Source organism: Ischnura elegans, assembly GCF_921293095.1.
Source record: "Ischnura elegans chromosome 13 unlocalized genomic scaffold, ioIscEleg1.1 SUPER_13_unloc_1, whole genome shotgun sequence".
In the NCBI taxonomy this organism is placed as follows: Eukaryota; Metazoa; Arthropoda; class Insecta; order Odonata; family Coenagrionidae; genus Ischnura; species Ischnura elegans.
Window position 1 is genome coordinate 15882542 of NW_025791657.1, and position 16947 is coordinate 15899488.

Sequence of the window (16947 nt, forward strand, 5' to 3'; positions counted from 1 at the left end):
ATATATATATATAAGACCAGAGCCATCTCTTGGCCAAATGATAGGGCTAGACCTCGGGGGATTTGGTGTATAAACCCCCGCCGAAAACACTGGAGATTAGATTAGCCTGGATAGCTCGGTGGTCTGAGCATCTGCCCGGAAAGCAGAAGGTCCGTGGTTCGATTCCCGGTTCAGGTGAACTTTTTTCCATGTGTTTTCGGCCTTCATTCCATCTCCACGCCACAGTGTGTCATCGTCCTGCATTTATGTTTCTATCTCTTTCTTTCAATTTCTATTATGTGTTATTATGATTGTATATTCGCCTGTGGCGACCTGTGTGAATGTGAATTTGAAATGTATATGACCTATATGGTTCGTTTCCTCTTCTTGGGATCAGCGTTCCCCGAAACGCATGTTCTATATCTATCCTGCTGTGTGTGTGATTGTGACCATCTTTAATTCCATTTCTTCTTCTGTCCGCGTTGAATTCTTCGTTCGTGGCGGGACCTACGCCCAGAGCCATCTCTTGGCCAAATGATAGGGCTAGACCTCGGGGGATTTGGTGTATAAACCCCCGCCGAAAACACTGGAGATTAGATTAGCCTGGATAGCTCGGTGGTCTGAGCATCTGCCCGGAAAGCAGAAGGTCCGTGGTTCGATTCCCGGTTCAGGTGAACTTTTTTCCATGTGTTTTCGGCCTTCATTCCATCTCCACGCCACAGTGTGTCATCGTCCTGCATTTATGTTTCTATCTCTTTCTTTCAATTTCTATTATGTGTTATTATGATTGTATATTCGCCTGTGGCGACCTGTGTGAATGTGAATTTGAAATGTATATGACCTATATGGTTCGTTTCCTCTTCTTGGGATCAGCGTTCCCCGAAACGCATGTTCTATATCTATCCTGCTGTGTGTGTGATTGTGACCATCTTTAATTCCATTTCTTCTTCTGTCCGCGTTGAATTCTTCGTTCGTGGCGGGACCTACGCCCAGAGCCATCTCTTGGCCAAATGATAGGGCTAGACCTCGGGGGATTTGGTGTATAAACCCCCGCCGAAAACACTGGAGATTAGATTAGCCTGGATAGCTCGGTGGTCTGAGCATCTGCCCGGAAAGCAGAAGGTCCGTGGTTCGATTCCCGGTTCAGGTGAACTTTTTTCCATGTGTTTTCGGCCCTCATTCCATCTCCACGCCACAGTGTGTCATCGTCCTGCATTTATGTTTCTATCTCTTTCTTTCAATTTCTATTATGTGTTATTATGATTGTATATTCGCCTGTGGCGACCTGTGTGAATGTGAATTTGAAATGTATATGACCTATATGGTTCGTTTCCTCTTCTTGGGATCAGCGTTCCCCGAAACGCATGTTCTATATCTATCCTGCTGTGTGTGTGATTGTGACCATCTTTAATTCCATTTCTTCTTCTGTCCGCGTTGAATTCTTCGTTCGTGGCGGGACCTACGCCCAGAGCCATCTCTTGGCCAAATGATAGGGCTAGACCTCGGGGGATTTGGTGTATAAACCCCCGCCGAAAACACTGGAGATTAGATTAGCCTGGATAGCTCGGTGGTCTGAGCATCTGCCCGGAAAGCAGAAGGTCCGTGGTTCGATTCCCGGTTCAGGTGAACTTTTTTCCATGTGTTTTCGGCCTTCATTCCATCTCCACGCCACAGTGTGTCATCGTCCTGCATTTATGTTTCTATCTCTTTCTTTCAATTTCTATTATGTGTTATTATGATTGTATATATATATATATATATATATATATAATTTTAACAAAAAGTTGATAATCTTCCGTATATAACAGGAATATTGATGAATTTCAAATGAAATGACCATTTGATGTATCAAATGGAAAGGAAGTGGTCTTCAAACACGGATATTTGGCCTATTATATAGGTATGCCCTTAGCGGAAAAAAAAGCAACTATAAAACCGCGATTCTAAACCAATCTTGTATACATGGTCTTACGATAATATGGTTATTTCACAGATGATGTGACCGTGTCAAATGATCATGAAAATTGTTGATAATATCCTCTATCCATGCTGTTGCATCGTGATATGTATTTGAGGTGATTTATTAATAGCAGACTTATATGGACCTTACCTTGAGCACTCCTCATTGTTTTCACATATCATCCAAGTGAAAGTAGTTTCCTTCTAGGATTTTGTGATCGTTGTCAGTGCTGTGTGGATGATTTCTTTGAAGATTGATATGATTTAAAGATTGCATGAGATTTTGAAGTGAAAAAATGAGTCGTACCACTGTAATTATCACGGATTCGTCGGGAAGGAATTCAGGGAATGAACTTTGCAGACTTTGTAGGAAGAATCATGGTTATTATTATAACATATTCAATTCGGAAGTAGAATGCAAAACAACTGTTAAGGATGCCCTGCATGATTTAATCGGTCTACAAGTAAGGACATATTATTTCTTATCAATGTTTTTACAATGCAGTTACTTCATGTCGCGTTTGCCCAGATAATTTCGAATTATGTTGACGAATTACTTGTTTTTTGCTATCTCAGGTTGCTGTGGGAGATGGCCTGCCCACTACCATGTGTCCACTGTGTTTGAAGAAACTCACGGAATTCAGTGTTTTCAAAAACACTTGTTTGGAATCAAACGCCGTTCTGAGAAAACTTTTACCGAGAAATTACTGCACGGTGAGTACTTTCCGTTTTTTTCTAATCTTATTAGAAGCCTGGTACATCATAAGTTTCGGTGAGTGTAAAGTGACACCCCTGCGTTGTGTCGACTGCAGAAAGAACTGAAGGGAAACGAGTGTTTGCGGAATGAAATAGTTATAGTATAAATTTGTAACGATTAACTGAATTTGGTGATAGATTAATCACTTGGTGGCTCAAGTGGAGGAAAAATATTGTGTTATTGCTTGATGCCGCTGAATCCCATATTAACTTTATAAGCACTTCGATTAACGATCAATTGTAAATTGAGGCTGCTTTTTGTCAAGCTAAAATAATCGGGGGAATGAATGGCCCTTGTACGTGGTCTATGTAAAAGTGTTAGAAGACCAATTTCCCATAAACGGTTTTTCCCTTTCTGTGAATCCTTGGCAAGATGCTATTTATGTTGCAGTTGCTTGTTCAGTGGCAACGACTGAAGACATTAGTCTTCTGGCAAAACTTGGTGTGTACTAAACAATGATATCTAGGAAAGTATGGCATTCATATTGAACATTGATCAATTCATAAAGGTAATAAATCCATTAGGCTGTACCACACTCCCTCTTTAAGTATTCCAAAGGGTAACCGGAGTATATGAAAATGAACAAACAAATCCATAGCCATTTGCTACTAAATAATGAAATGTGAGATACCTAAAAGTTAGTTTATCAGTTGTCATGCATAGCCTCATGTGGATGTAAACATATGCAAATATATCGGCTTAAACGAGATGCATTTAAGTTCATGCATAGATTTTTGATTCTTATGATCTATTTTGAGGTCTGTTTCCTTAAAACCTTTTTTTATTTGTTTCGATAGCATTTTGTGTGGTAATTGCGTGATATTTGAAATGGGATGTTTTATTTTGTTGATCAATTTTATTCAGTTAGATTGAAGTATGTGGGCAGAAATCATTTTTAAAAGTCACAATGGAATGTTTATTGTTGTTGAGTGATTTTTTTCAGGATATATTCGACTCTATGCAGATTTCTGTGGTGAAATACTTTTTCACCTACATGTTGACTTTAAAATGTTCATTCCCTAGATTTATTTATTTTGTATTATAATGGCCGATGTGATTAATAATTAAAAAACTGTGGGCAATGTATTCTATGGGTTTGATTCACCCTACTATAGAAATGGACTATCTGGATTTCTTATAGGTGACATGTCAGAGGAAGGAAGTTGTCCATCGCTAGCTGCAATTTTTCCCGGTCACTGTAACAGAGCTATAAGACAATAATGGTTAAAGTGTTCATCTTTTGAGGCTCCCCATGAATCAAGCCATTTATTTTTATGCCTTCAAATGAGCGAAACTGCTGATCTGCCAGAACGTGTGCCATCGAACGGAACAAGTAATTATCAGATGGTGCAATGTTTGGGAAATTCTGCGTGTGAGTTTGGTCTTGCCATTTGAGATTTTCCTGTTAGATTTTAGCAGGTTTTGCAATGCCAATTCAAGCATTGTTATGCTGTAGAATCGCTGTCGAATAATTAGGGACCCTAGGTTCTTGGTTTTGCATTGCTTCCAACGCATGTAAGTGCTTGGAAATGGCTTTATGGTAATAACTAATACAAAGCAAGCTCTTTTGAGTTTGGCATTGATCTTCTTTGAGCAATGGCTCCAATTCAGCTTCTTTGATGGCTTTTGTTCTTTATTCTCATGGACAGTTGTCAACATTGAAACACCTGTCTTTGAAGCAATGCAGCCAATCATGGCATATTGTTTCCCTTAGAGCAGCATCACCATAAAATTTTTGGAGCTGCCATGCATTTCAGCTACTATTTTCATTGATTGAAAGAAGATATTCAACTCTTCCCGCGATCACTGGTTAATTGGCGCAAACTTAGAAATTATCACCCAAGAATAAGTATATATTGCGGAGACAAACTCATCATAGTTGTTGAGTAGTTTGTGCACCATGTGTCTAAGCTTCAGTCATGGTGTTTCAAGTATGTCGAAATCCAGCAGTGATCGCTCCCACAGCCATCTATTGATAGACAGCAGGAACTTGGTTTCATACCTGATACATAATTTTCTACATGATAGGTTTAAGGATAATAATATTAGGGATAGTTTAAAAAACAGTTGAATGAAATAATTTTAGTATTGAAGGTTACTTTCAGGTGTCTTTTCTTTCTGCATAAATATTACACCACATATTCTCTTTTGTAGTTCATATTTGAATATTAAAAGAGATCCAGAACAGAATAAATATATTGAAAATATGTTCTACATCAATGGTTCCTATTCTAAGGCTCCACAGTTAAGATAAGAATAAATAGTTATTTTGGCCTTTCATAAGGAACAACTCTGAAAATTATATTTGCAGAAGCAAATTAAGAGTTGGAATGAGAATCTATTTTTCCCATTCCCTTAACTGACAATCCCAATCCTCATTCCTTATTATAAGGAGCTCTAATTTAACCCGTTAACGCCTAGCGGTACCAAATGGTACCAGCTGGTAGTGCCGTGTTAAACGTAACTTTTTAAAATTATTTATCGTAATTTATCAGGACTTATGAGAAATATAAATTGCGGAGAACATCTTAATTACATTTTCCAAAACTTTAGGTGTTTTAAAGCTGTTTTTAAGGCATTTAGAACCGTTTGAAATTTGGGAATTATCGACTAGCCCAAAAAATAAACGGAATATTTTAGAGCAAGCATTTCATTTTCTTTACTTACGCCCCATGTATTGCTAATATGTACAAACCCAGGAAAGAAAAACTGATTTCCAACAGTTTTGAACCTCATTTGAATCTGATCTGAATTCTTAAAATCTGATTTGACTCTGTCTTGACACTGATTTCCACTGGTTTCCAGCGGACAGGAAAAGGAAGGAAGTGATTTGAATCTCATTTCCACTGTAACTGGTTTCCAGCCGTCTTCCACATGGACTGTATTGACACTGACTTGAATGTCATTTGAAACTCTTTTCCTTATTTATTGGCTTGAAAGTGTTTTCCACAAGTGCTTTCCAACAGAGTTGAATTGTAGCATGAATTTGAAATTCTCTTGAAATGAGTGTCTTATATAAACCTATCTCATACAGGCTTTACGACTGCGTTGATTGGAAAATTACTTCTTCTGAGGTGTCAATGAGTATAATTAGTTCAAAATCATGGTCAGAAATAAAATAATGACGTAGAGGAAATATGTACCTTGCCGTCTTGAAAAAATTCACGGGTGATGAAAAATGTTTACTGTACATCATCCACATTTTGAATTGTGCATCATTTCACCTGCTGGAGCTCACCGGGCATGCAATTTAAGTGGCTAATACGGCTTAAGCACGTTTAAACCTCACTTTGTGACTTCGCCTTTAAAAAAAATATAGCGGGCATAGTGCTGCCACCTAACTACAAAAGATAGCAAACCAAAGTAGCAACGCCGATACGCCGATTCCGTGCTGAATGTTTACGTGCTTGTGGTCTGTTTTGTGCTAAAGTAATAGGGCGTGGAGAAAAAATAATCATATCAGTATTATTTAACCAGTGCTAAATTCCCGCAGCGTTGAATTAAGCCATTCGTGCATCTCTTAAGTCTTCAAGCGACAGTGGAAGCCTGATGTGATTTCGATCTTTTGTGTTTTCATTGAATAATTTATCTTGTGTCAACAGATTTTGAGCGATTACTGATATTTTTGTATGCAATATGAATAATATGTACTTGCGTTACGTCGCCGAAGAGAACCTACCAGGATTTTCAGAGTAATGTGTATCTTGCTGGTTTGTTTGTGCTAAGTGAAACGACCGTGTTCATGTATTTAAACATTAATGGCAAGTTTCTGTAGTGTAACATACAGATATCGTTGGCTTAATTCTGAACCAGAATTATTTTCATAAGTCACGTAAAGAAGTCTTTCTTTCATAAAGGCATCTGAAATATTTTCTAGTGTTGTGATTTTTCTGTTAATCACGGAAAAATTTGTGCTCTTCGATAATTCAAGATTGCGGAATCTGATGTAAGTTGTTGTTGTTCTGGTGCAGTGACTGTTCTGTTACTCTTGGCAAAACTTTTGCCTTTCGATGACTTTTCAAGAACTGATAAACAATTACAAAAAGCACAACTAGTTTGTCTAACTCTCCTTCTAATGAGATTTCATCTGTAAATTCTGTGTTTCCCTAAATTATTTCTAACGCATGAAATTGAGATTTTAAGTGTATTCTGCCTCAGAAGTTTACCAAATTAGATGACTATGTATTTTCAATTGAATATGTACTTACAACAGGGTTTGTGCATTCTTAATAAATACGTTAATAGAGCCTGTGTTATTTTGTTGTGGTGGGAGACTTACATGAAGTTCATTTTGTTAGGCTGTATTTTGTAAACTTTTTTCAGCTGAGTATACATCCAGATTGATGATAGAGATGTAGCATGTGAAGTTAGAAACGTTGGTTGAGTGCAGCTCTGCGAAACTTGGAATTGGCGGAAATAATTATTTCCGCCTCGGGTATCAGCAGTTAACTCTTGTATCTGAAGTTAACTTATGCATCAGCAGGTCATAGGAGGTGAGAATCGAGTCGCAAACAAGATTCAGATAGGTATGAAGGTGGAAAACAGATTCGAAATAGCTTAAACGGGGAAACCGGATTCAAATCTGTTGAACAGTGGAAACCAGAGTCAAACCACATTCATGGAAATGAGTGGGAAAACAGCCGCCATGTTGGACCTTCACAACTGATTTCCCACTGTCTTCCTACTGATTTCCAGCTGTTTCAATTTTCAAAACAGATTCAAAGGAGAAGAAAATCAGTGCGTCAAACCTGTTGGAAATCAGTGTCAAATCTGATGGAAATCCGTTTTTCCTTGCTGGGAAGGTTTTTTATGTAATTACGATTTTTTTAGCCTGTACATCTCGTATAAAGTATAATTATAATTTGAGGTGAGCCTAATATATTCGGATATTATGGTGCCAAGTATGTTGGTGGTACCATATGGTACCGCCAGGCGTAACCCTTAGTGGTAAAAGAATAAATTTGTCACCTAATGACTCAGAGTTTCATTGACATTTACATAAATGATTGCCTTAAGTATGGCAGGAACTTTTTAATTCATACGTTACCGGGTTAAAAAAGGAAATTTTGATTTTAAAAAGATGTTTGGTTATAACTCTTACCTTCTTTGTAGAGTATTGAAGGAGATGGATTAGCTGATAACAAGTCTGGGCCTTCTGTGGAGACAGAAGACCAAACCACTGAAATATGCATTCCTGTGCAAGACTGCCTACTGCCCAGGAACGATAAGCTGGTAAGTTTTATTATCATATGCAGTGAACCGTGAGTTGGACCACCTTCAGCTGTACAAAGGTTGTATGAAGAAAGAGGGTGTGTCTGTCATAAATGTTATTATTCCAACGTACTTTTATTGACACTTTGGCAAGTGGCCTTCTTGCCTCCACTGCAAGGGAAGGGGTTGAGGGTGCAAGCGAATTAAAGCTCTATACAATTGAAGAATCTCACCTCTTTCCTTGCAGTGGGTAACAAAAGGCTGTGCTCCTGCAATAAAGGAGTGTGGATCCCCAGTGATAGGTACTGTTCGTTGGAAGTACAGTGAGCGTTCTTCAAGATTCCTTTTCTATTAATTACGATGATGCTGGAGTATTTACAGACAGTGTAACCCATTTTGCTCCAAGTTTCTAAGAACTGAAAACAGGCATTCTTATCTAAAAAGAAGCCATTTTTTTCCTTTTTATGTTGTCTGCAAGTGTTGCAGTGTACTTGCTTTTAATTTTAGCTAGTTAAATTCTGCTATTGATAAATCACATCTCAATATGATAACTATTTTATTATGAAAAATCCTGGAACCAATAAATCGTATCTCATGAAGATGCTTATTTTACGATATAAAATCCTAGGCTGATAAATCATAGCTCATTAAGAAACACAAGGTCTCAGATTGCAATCAAACTTTTTAGTGATGTAGTCCACAAATGACCCACTATATGGGCATATATGACCAATGCTTTATACTAAAAATGCAGTTCAACATTCACAGGTCATATTTTTTCACATTGAGCACTTAAATCATAATTCGTTTCTACTTTTCACTTAACGAATGTGAACTGTTCATCATTATCTCGACAATTTTACCGAAAAATTTGGTTTTGGACATCTTTTTCTGAAATGTGGCAACATCATATTTTTTTCACACAGATACTTAGTTCCAATTATGTTATTTCGGTTCTTTCATTATCAAAGAAAACTTAATTCTTTTACGATATCGTTTGAATAGGAAGACATAAATTGCAGAGGTATCTAATGAAGATAATATTGCAAAGTAGCCGTAACATAAATCATAGACCGCTTTCATGATGAAAGAAATGCGTGAAATATTTAATTTTCTGAGTGTTGAAAAAACATTTATATTGTGCAGAAAATATTCCTTAGGAATACCAAATTTTTATGTTACATGTCTTATAAATTATTTTTAGTCAATCATTTATAAAAATATCCTGAATCCACTGTTAATGCATGATTTGTATCTTGATGATTGCTTCCAGCCTAATTCAGGCGAGGATGGGGACCCAATTGAGAGCTTGACTATGGCCCAGCACTCTACTACAGAGGCATTCGGTGAGTACTATTATGGGTTGCAAACAAATAACTTCATGCATGGAGGAATTGATGTCAATAATAATGGAAAATGTACTTGTTAATCCTTTAATTAGCCAACTTTAACTATGACTTAGAAAGAATTGAAAATTTGACAGTGGCCCATGAATTCACAGTGGACACGAAGTGATCTCAATGGCTGCAAATAGCTGTATACAGATAAGGCTTACAAGGGGAGGCCACGAAACTTGCTCCTCCTTTTTCAGTGCCGTATTTTTTATGGCCTTTGGAATGGTGAACACATCCCTGAACTAGTAGTGGTTCCGTTGAATGGGCCTTAGTTTGGCCGTAATTAATTAATTTTCATGCGGTACTTTTCTTAAGCCGCGTATAGTTTCATAATGTCGCGCGATTCTGCAGGGGGGTCAGGTGGGGTAGTGGTTAGCATTTACGGCTACCACCCAGGGGACTAGGGTTCGGGGCTCCGTATATTTTGTTTACTTCCTTGTGATCATACAGCATCAACTTTTTCGTTTATTTTAACCTTTTCGAGACCGCAGAGTTTTCGTCTTAGCTTGACTGCTGTACCTAGCCCCAAGAGACTTTTCTTTCTCGTGGTATGGAGCAGTTTTGGAGGGCATTCGTTAAGAACGGTCTCGTTGAACCTTTTTCGACCCCGCCATGGTGGGACTCCACATTATCTCGGACTCCGAGAGTAGTTGTGCTCCCTCCTTTCCGGGTTTACGACCATACCTGGGGCATTGATTCGCTGTCAACTTATGTATTGCTTATATGTATTTAGCAAATGGATAATTGTTGCTTGCACGTAAGTTACAGACATTGAATATAATTGCTCATTTTTATCTGAGCACTGTCAAATTTTAAACGAAGTTCTAAGACCATTATCAAAGCATTTGACGCAGCAACAATTTCCATGTTGATGTTTATACATAACTCGAGATATAAGTTAATATTTGTCGTAGAATTTCGTTTAAAAATTGTAAACACTGCTCAAAAGACAAACAATTCAATTCTTAGTTTATATTTCTTGAGAAATGAACAAATATTTATTTCGAAAATTGACTCTATAAACAATTGTATGACCGCTGTCCCTTACCGCTGAGAGGGGTTTTAAAAGACGAAGGGTCCGGGTACCTGCTCCCGGATTCGGAGGGTTAATCCTAAACCCCAAAGCGTTGGGTCCGAAGACAAAGGCGACCTAAACCCACGACCATCCTGAAAGGGGGAGAGCTAGAAAACATATGTATACGGGTTTCATTTTCTTGACCGGGAAAATCTCACACGTACATATACGCCCGTGGTCTCCCGGGTCAGGAAACGTCCACACGTATATACGTGTACGGTAGGGAAAAGGTTATTTGTGACATGTGTAGATGTTAGACTATTTTTTATCATCATAATGGCGTATAGGTATTTAAGCATTGTCATTTCAAGTACGGAGATACGACGACTACAATAGCAAGGGTTGGTGTTCGCCAAAATGTTAATTTTTTCATTTCTTATACTGATCAACTTCTACATTAAAAATGAAAACCACTCTTGCGAGAGCACATGCCATTAAAGGCTGGCGGCGATCAGCAACGTACGTACGGACATAATTAATAAGAACACAAAACGATTACAAAATGCCATATTTCTGGAACACTTGTAATTCACTTTACTCCAAACGGAGTTTACTAACACAGTACCTACGTGCTAAAACAACCATCCTATCCCACCATATAATTTCCATTAATAAATAGGATGAAATAAAAGTTGATGACCCTGGACCGGGCGTGCTGGCGTATAAAATATGTCAATCTTCAAAAACCAAGGATTGCAACATCATACGTATATTTTGGGCTATAATGGCCTCGTGTATTCCTACAATGTACTTTGATTGTCTATATTGCAAATTTTCAAAGTTCGAGGTATTGTAGCTAATGTTTTTAGATCAGCAAGAGGAACCCGTCACACGTGGCATATAAATTACGCCGCGCGACCGGCCTTGTACCACCTGTGTACTTTTATATCTGTTTCACCTATAAATGTACAAGATTTTACTAATTTCTACAAATAAAGATTAATTTTAACAAAAATCGAGTGTTATCATATATGCACATGACATGGGCAAAGTATGCCATTCGCCCGGTTATGTAGAAATAAAAGTCGTGCCTGTTAGAGGGTTAAAAGCAACAATTACACCAAATGTGTCTTGTGCTCGCCGCTTCCCAAAATCTTCCGTAGCCCTTCCAATTAATAACAAGATGCCCACCAACAAATGTCATTTCTTCGAGAAAAAAAGCCACTGTTTTAGCCCCACGCTAATCTTTCAGTATGTTTTTGAGGAGAGTAGAAAGTGGAGCCTTCACTTCTCCGCGCTGGAAATGACACTGCTTAAATACCTAAACGCCATTATGATGATAAAAAATAGCCTCACGTCTATGCTTGTCGCAATTAAAATAAACGAAAAAGTTGACACCGTATGATCACAATGAAGTCAACAAAATATATAGCCAGCACAAAGCTCCGAACCCTGGTCCCCTGGGTGATTATGAAACTATACGCGGCTTAAGAAAAGTAGCGCATGAAAATTAATTAATTACGGCCAAACTAAGGCCCATTCAACGGAACCACTACTAGTTCAGGGATGTGTTCACCATTCCAAAGGCCATAAAAAATACGGCATTGAAAAAGGCAGAGCAAGTTTCGTGGTCTCCCCTTGTTAGACTACCATCAGACGGCACAGCACCGCGCTTTCTATGATCATATGTCTCTACGGATGGCTTCAAACGAGTAAGAGCATGCCACGGTCTCCACAGCACCCATTTCAATCTGGCTGGGTGCTGTGCCCTCGACGGGCCATGAAATTCTGGCAGCTTTCAGAGGAGACAACGCTGGATTCCACAGTGCCATGCCATGAGGGACGGAAAGCGAAATGACTTCTCTTCTGAAAGTGGCATAACTGTAACTGATTGCAAAGGATGAAGAACTTGGATTAGTCATCTATCCACATTTTCTATTTTTTTAGTTATTTTGTTAGGCAGTGGGCCATGAGACCACAATGGAAGCAGTGGGTAACTGCTCTCAAGAAATAAAAATAGCTGTATATAGTTAGAGCTTAGGCTGCTTTCAGATGGGACGACAATGTTCACGGCACCGCACCATGCTTTCAAATTACCATATTTGTGTATGGATGGCTTCAAAGGAGTCAAATCTTGCCATGGTCTCCACGGCACCCATTTTAATCTGGTCCGGCACAGTACCATAAACAGAGTGAAATATGTGCAATTCTATATTGAGGCTTTCTGACGACATGAATCTATGGATTTAACGGCACCATACCGAGAACATAGGATGGCAAAAATTCGTCTTGTCTGAAGGTGGCCCTATTGTAACCAATTGTGAAGGATGAAGGACCTGTTTTAGTCATCTGTATATTTTTGAATGGTGTTCCATAGCAAAAATTTTTGTTGTACACACATTTTTTGAATATTTAACTACTTAAACCACTGGCTAGGAAAATTTCCTTTATCCCTTAACCAGTGACATGCAATTCTTGTTACACTACCAGTGATGTGCGGTCTGGGAGACCGCAATAAATCAAAAATTAATAAAATGTTGCAATGTCAATTTTATTGCTTAGTTTAAGCTAAGCTTTTATTGCTAAGTTTAATTAGTGAATATATTTTAAATGAGTGCATTTCTATTCACCCTTTTTTCCTGAGGTTGGCGTTGGTCCTTTGTTAGGTTTAACAGAGAATCAAGTTTGAAGCCTCCTTGGGGTAGAAAATATCATTGACACGATATAGAATTGGGATAAATGCCCCGGAAATGAAATCAGTATGGCTGAGAAACAGGCGAACTTGATTTCCATCCCATAATTTTAGGAGTTTGGCATGCTAGTTCCGCATAGTAATGATAGAGGGGTCTCATGGTAATTTTTCTGAGTTAGATAATGTTTCTAACTATTTGTTTTATCCATATTGCCGCCATATTGAATTCTGGGGCAGTCACATTTTCCCTTTAAACCCTTTAGTGCCATCATCAGGTGGAGCCGACGGTCATTTTCATGTGCAGAACACATAACATCGACTATAGCTGTTGTGGATTTTTCAAGCCAAATAACCGGACGTTGGCTCTCACCCTTAGGGCCACTCTCAGGCAGTTCATTCTTTCCTGCCGGCATCTACAATTGGAAAACGCTTTCGTGCTATGAGAGCCATGAGAATGTTTTTAACCTCTTAATGGAGCTTTTCATTGGGGGCGAGTTGCAAAGGTATTTTCGTCCCTCAGATTTGGGACCTAGCTTAACTAGCATCTGTCCCTTACCCTGAATTCATCCACAGTCAACTCATAGCATTACCATTGTTCTTTCAACCAAACATTGTATTTTATTTTGAATAGTTTACTCTTTTAAAATAATGCCTTCGGTGAAGATGGTCATAAATGAGTGGGAGGGTCGGGCTTAATTGCCGAGGGGTAGCTCTAAGGACTGGCTAAGCTGGGTCTCTGGCTGGGCCTGAATGCATCAGAGTATTGCTGCCTCAGCTCTCACTCCTCTTCCCTCGTGTCGGTAACAGCTGACGTCTGGTTGTGTGCCATGCGAAATCTGTCACTTATATACCTCTTTGTCAGGTCTTCTACGTATGAAAATGTCCGTCGCCTCCACCCAATGTCCGGCACGAGAGGGTCCCACCCACCTTGCAGCCCCACACCATCTTCTACAGAGGAGGCAAGAAAGCAGGGCACTTATCCAGGTACCCATAATACCAAATTCATTGATAATATAACCACTTCACGACAGAGACTTGGGTGAGGATATAAATGAGTGGGTGTGTTGGGCATTTGTATGATATTTTTCTACTTTGATGGGGAAACAATGTTTGACACATTTATCTTACTATTATGGGTACGTCGATAAGTGCCCTACTTTCTTTCATCCTCCGCAGGGGATTAAGTGGGGCTGCAAGCAACCTAAAGCTCTAGCTTTACCAGTGATAAAGCTCAACCCTATTCCCCACAGTGAGTGACAAAGAGCCGCACTCATAAAATTCAGGAGCGGTGATTCCCATGAGTACAGTATATTGAAATTATCCTTCTTCTGGATTCATTTTCTCTTAACTTCGCCGATGCATGAGTGTTTACAGTGTGTGTTGCTCGCCTGTAGAGTTTTGATGTGTGCGAATCGTCCTATTAGAAGAATTGCAAAATAGTCATTGGAATTGGAAGCGTTCCGTGATCATTTTCTATGATAAGTATGGGAATAAGCGGTCCTGTTTGTGTGACAGTTTTTCATGGTAGTTAATATTTTAATAGAACTTATTTTATCTATTTTTATGGCCCAAAGGACCGTACTGAAGTAGTAATTCAGCTGGTTTTTGATTAGTTGAAGCAGTTGTGGGTGCTAACAGGAATATTATTGGTGAAACTGGTTCATTGTGACCTGACCAAAAACTTTGCTGGTGGAAATAGGCTTACAATCGTTGGTTTGATAACAAGTAGTAGGTAAATTGAGAAAGAATTTTTATCCTGCAAGAGCAGAGCAGTGAATGCATTCCTTTTTGGTTTCCAGAGGAAATGTATGTTCATTTTATACTGCCCCAAAAAAATAAATCAGTTATTGTTCTTTCCCCAATGCATCACGATTCTGCCATTGATGCTAAAATATAGTTACATTCTACAACATAACTAAAATGGTCGACTATCTACCAGACCAACTCTGTGCAAATTATAATGTGGTATGAAATACAAGATGGTGGCCAATGGTAATTTTTTATAATTTATTTAAAGTATCTGCTATTATATGTGTTTTCATGGTTCATTGAATAACTTCTCTAGCTGTAAGAAATGATTTTTTTGTTGAATATAGCTTGGGAAATGGTTAAACTGAAATAATAAAAAGAGTGGAATTACTACTGTACTTAATCTCTTACTGTACTTACTCCCCTGGAATACAATCCTTGCAGTCATCTTAAGGACCTTTTCCCAATCTTAAAAAGTAATAAGTCTACAGCCAATCTTTTCGTCAAGCCCCCTACTATCACCTGTAGGTGACCAGAAAACCTTTCTGATTTATTTCGCTTGACAAAACCCTTACAGAAGTCACCCACTACTCCCAATAGTATACCTTCGCCTTGTGGTCATCCTAAAAGTAGAACCTGTCCAGTTTTTACCCCTCTCTCTGTCCCCAGTCTTCTCGCCCCTTGTCTACGACCCTCCTGCGGCCTATTATACTTCCAAATATGTAATTTATCTTATTTAATGATACCGGGAACAGCCACGGTGATATCTTTTATGGAGTCACCCGCATTGCACAAATTGAGCAAAAAATCCCCAGAGGAAAAATCATTCGCCTTGACCGGGATTCCAGCCCAGATCCCTGGATTTCCGGCCGAGTGCTTTAGCCAGTTAAGCTACCGAGGCATCATTCTCCCTTGTGGAAATTTGTGGACTATTCCGGACAAGGTGGTATGGACTGGATTATGTGACATGCGCATGGTGCACTGGTCTTGCGCATGGCGCCACAGCCGGAGAGCAAAGCCCGAACTTTGAACACGAGAGGTGTTTGCTCTAGACTTATTTAATTATACCGGGACTAGCCACGGTGATAACTTTTACGGAGTCACCCGCAATGCAAAAATTGTGCGAAAAATCCACTGAAGGTGAAATCCGGGTTCGAATCCCGGTCAAGGCGAATGCTTCTTCCTCTGCGTATTTTTCGCGTAATTTATCTTATTCAATGTCATCACTCTCCCTCCTTTTACATAGGTAAATCCTTAATCTAACCTAAGGATCAACAACCTCAGGGCATCATACACTCCCTCCTACTTTGTATCCATCCCTGTGGCAAAACATACAGCCACCCATAAATGTCAATTCAATGATTGTTACAATGTTTCAGTTTTGGCCTCCCTTCCCCCATAGACCACCCACTTAAATTTCATTCCACCGATTTAACCTACATATAGCTTTTTGTAAGCATTACTTCCTCCCGGCTTAAATGTTGACAGATAATCCCTTTAATTGCCTCAGCACACTCTTTCCCCCCTTGGACCCTACCTACCCTCCATTCCCCCTTCCCTCTCCCTCAGCTCTCCCATCCTTAACCTAGTCTTCTACCTACCTCTGAGGAAGGTGGATGTGTCCTACCAAAAATTTAGTTCTGTGAACGCTTTTATCTTTATTGTTTCTTTTGTATGTGCCCAACCTGGGATATTTTTATGTGACATGTATATTCAATGTTCATGCCACAAATATACAACATAGACACAAAAAGGAACTGTCACAAGAAAAATAAAACTTGGAGATTTCAAAGTGGTAACCTTCTTTCTCAACCAAAAAATAAGAAGCTTTCTTAACAGAAGAATGTTTCTTTGGTTGAGAAGAAAGGTAACCACTTCGAAAGCTCCGATTTTTTTCCTATGAGTGTTTTTCGTGTTTGAATGTTATAGTTATATTTTGAAATTCTTTTACAGGGCTCCCAGCTCCTGAAGAAATGCCCACGCAAATATCATCAGCTTCGTATCTCCATGATGAATGTATTGGTCCCAAATCTTTGGTGGCACAAATTGATTCCAAGACTGGAGCAGCCCGAGTAAGGATAGGAAGAAACGTTAGGGATAAAGAGTTGGAAAATTTTGGCGCTCTTGATACTGATGAGATATCATGTTGCTCAATTCCTGATGATATACTATGTAATACAAAAGAAATTGA

At 39.0% G+C, this 16947-nt stretch overlaps 1 protein-coding gene across 1 annotated transcript; it reads left to right on the plus strand.

The window, feature by feature from the left end:
* Positions 1–1967: 1967 nt before the first annotated feature.
* Positions 1968–16832, plus strand: LOC124172114. The gene is made up of 6 exons (XM_046551520.1): positions 1968–2402; positions 2515–2652; positions 7808–7927; positions 9180–9252; positions 13870–13991; positions 16710–16832. Exons 1-6 carry the CDS (start codon positions 2235–2237, stop codon positions 16830–16832), a joined length of 744 nt encoding a protein of 247 aa, XP_046407476.1. The 5' UTR covers positions 1968–2234.
* Positions 16833–16947: the final 115 nt, after the last annotated feature.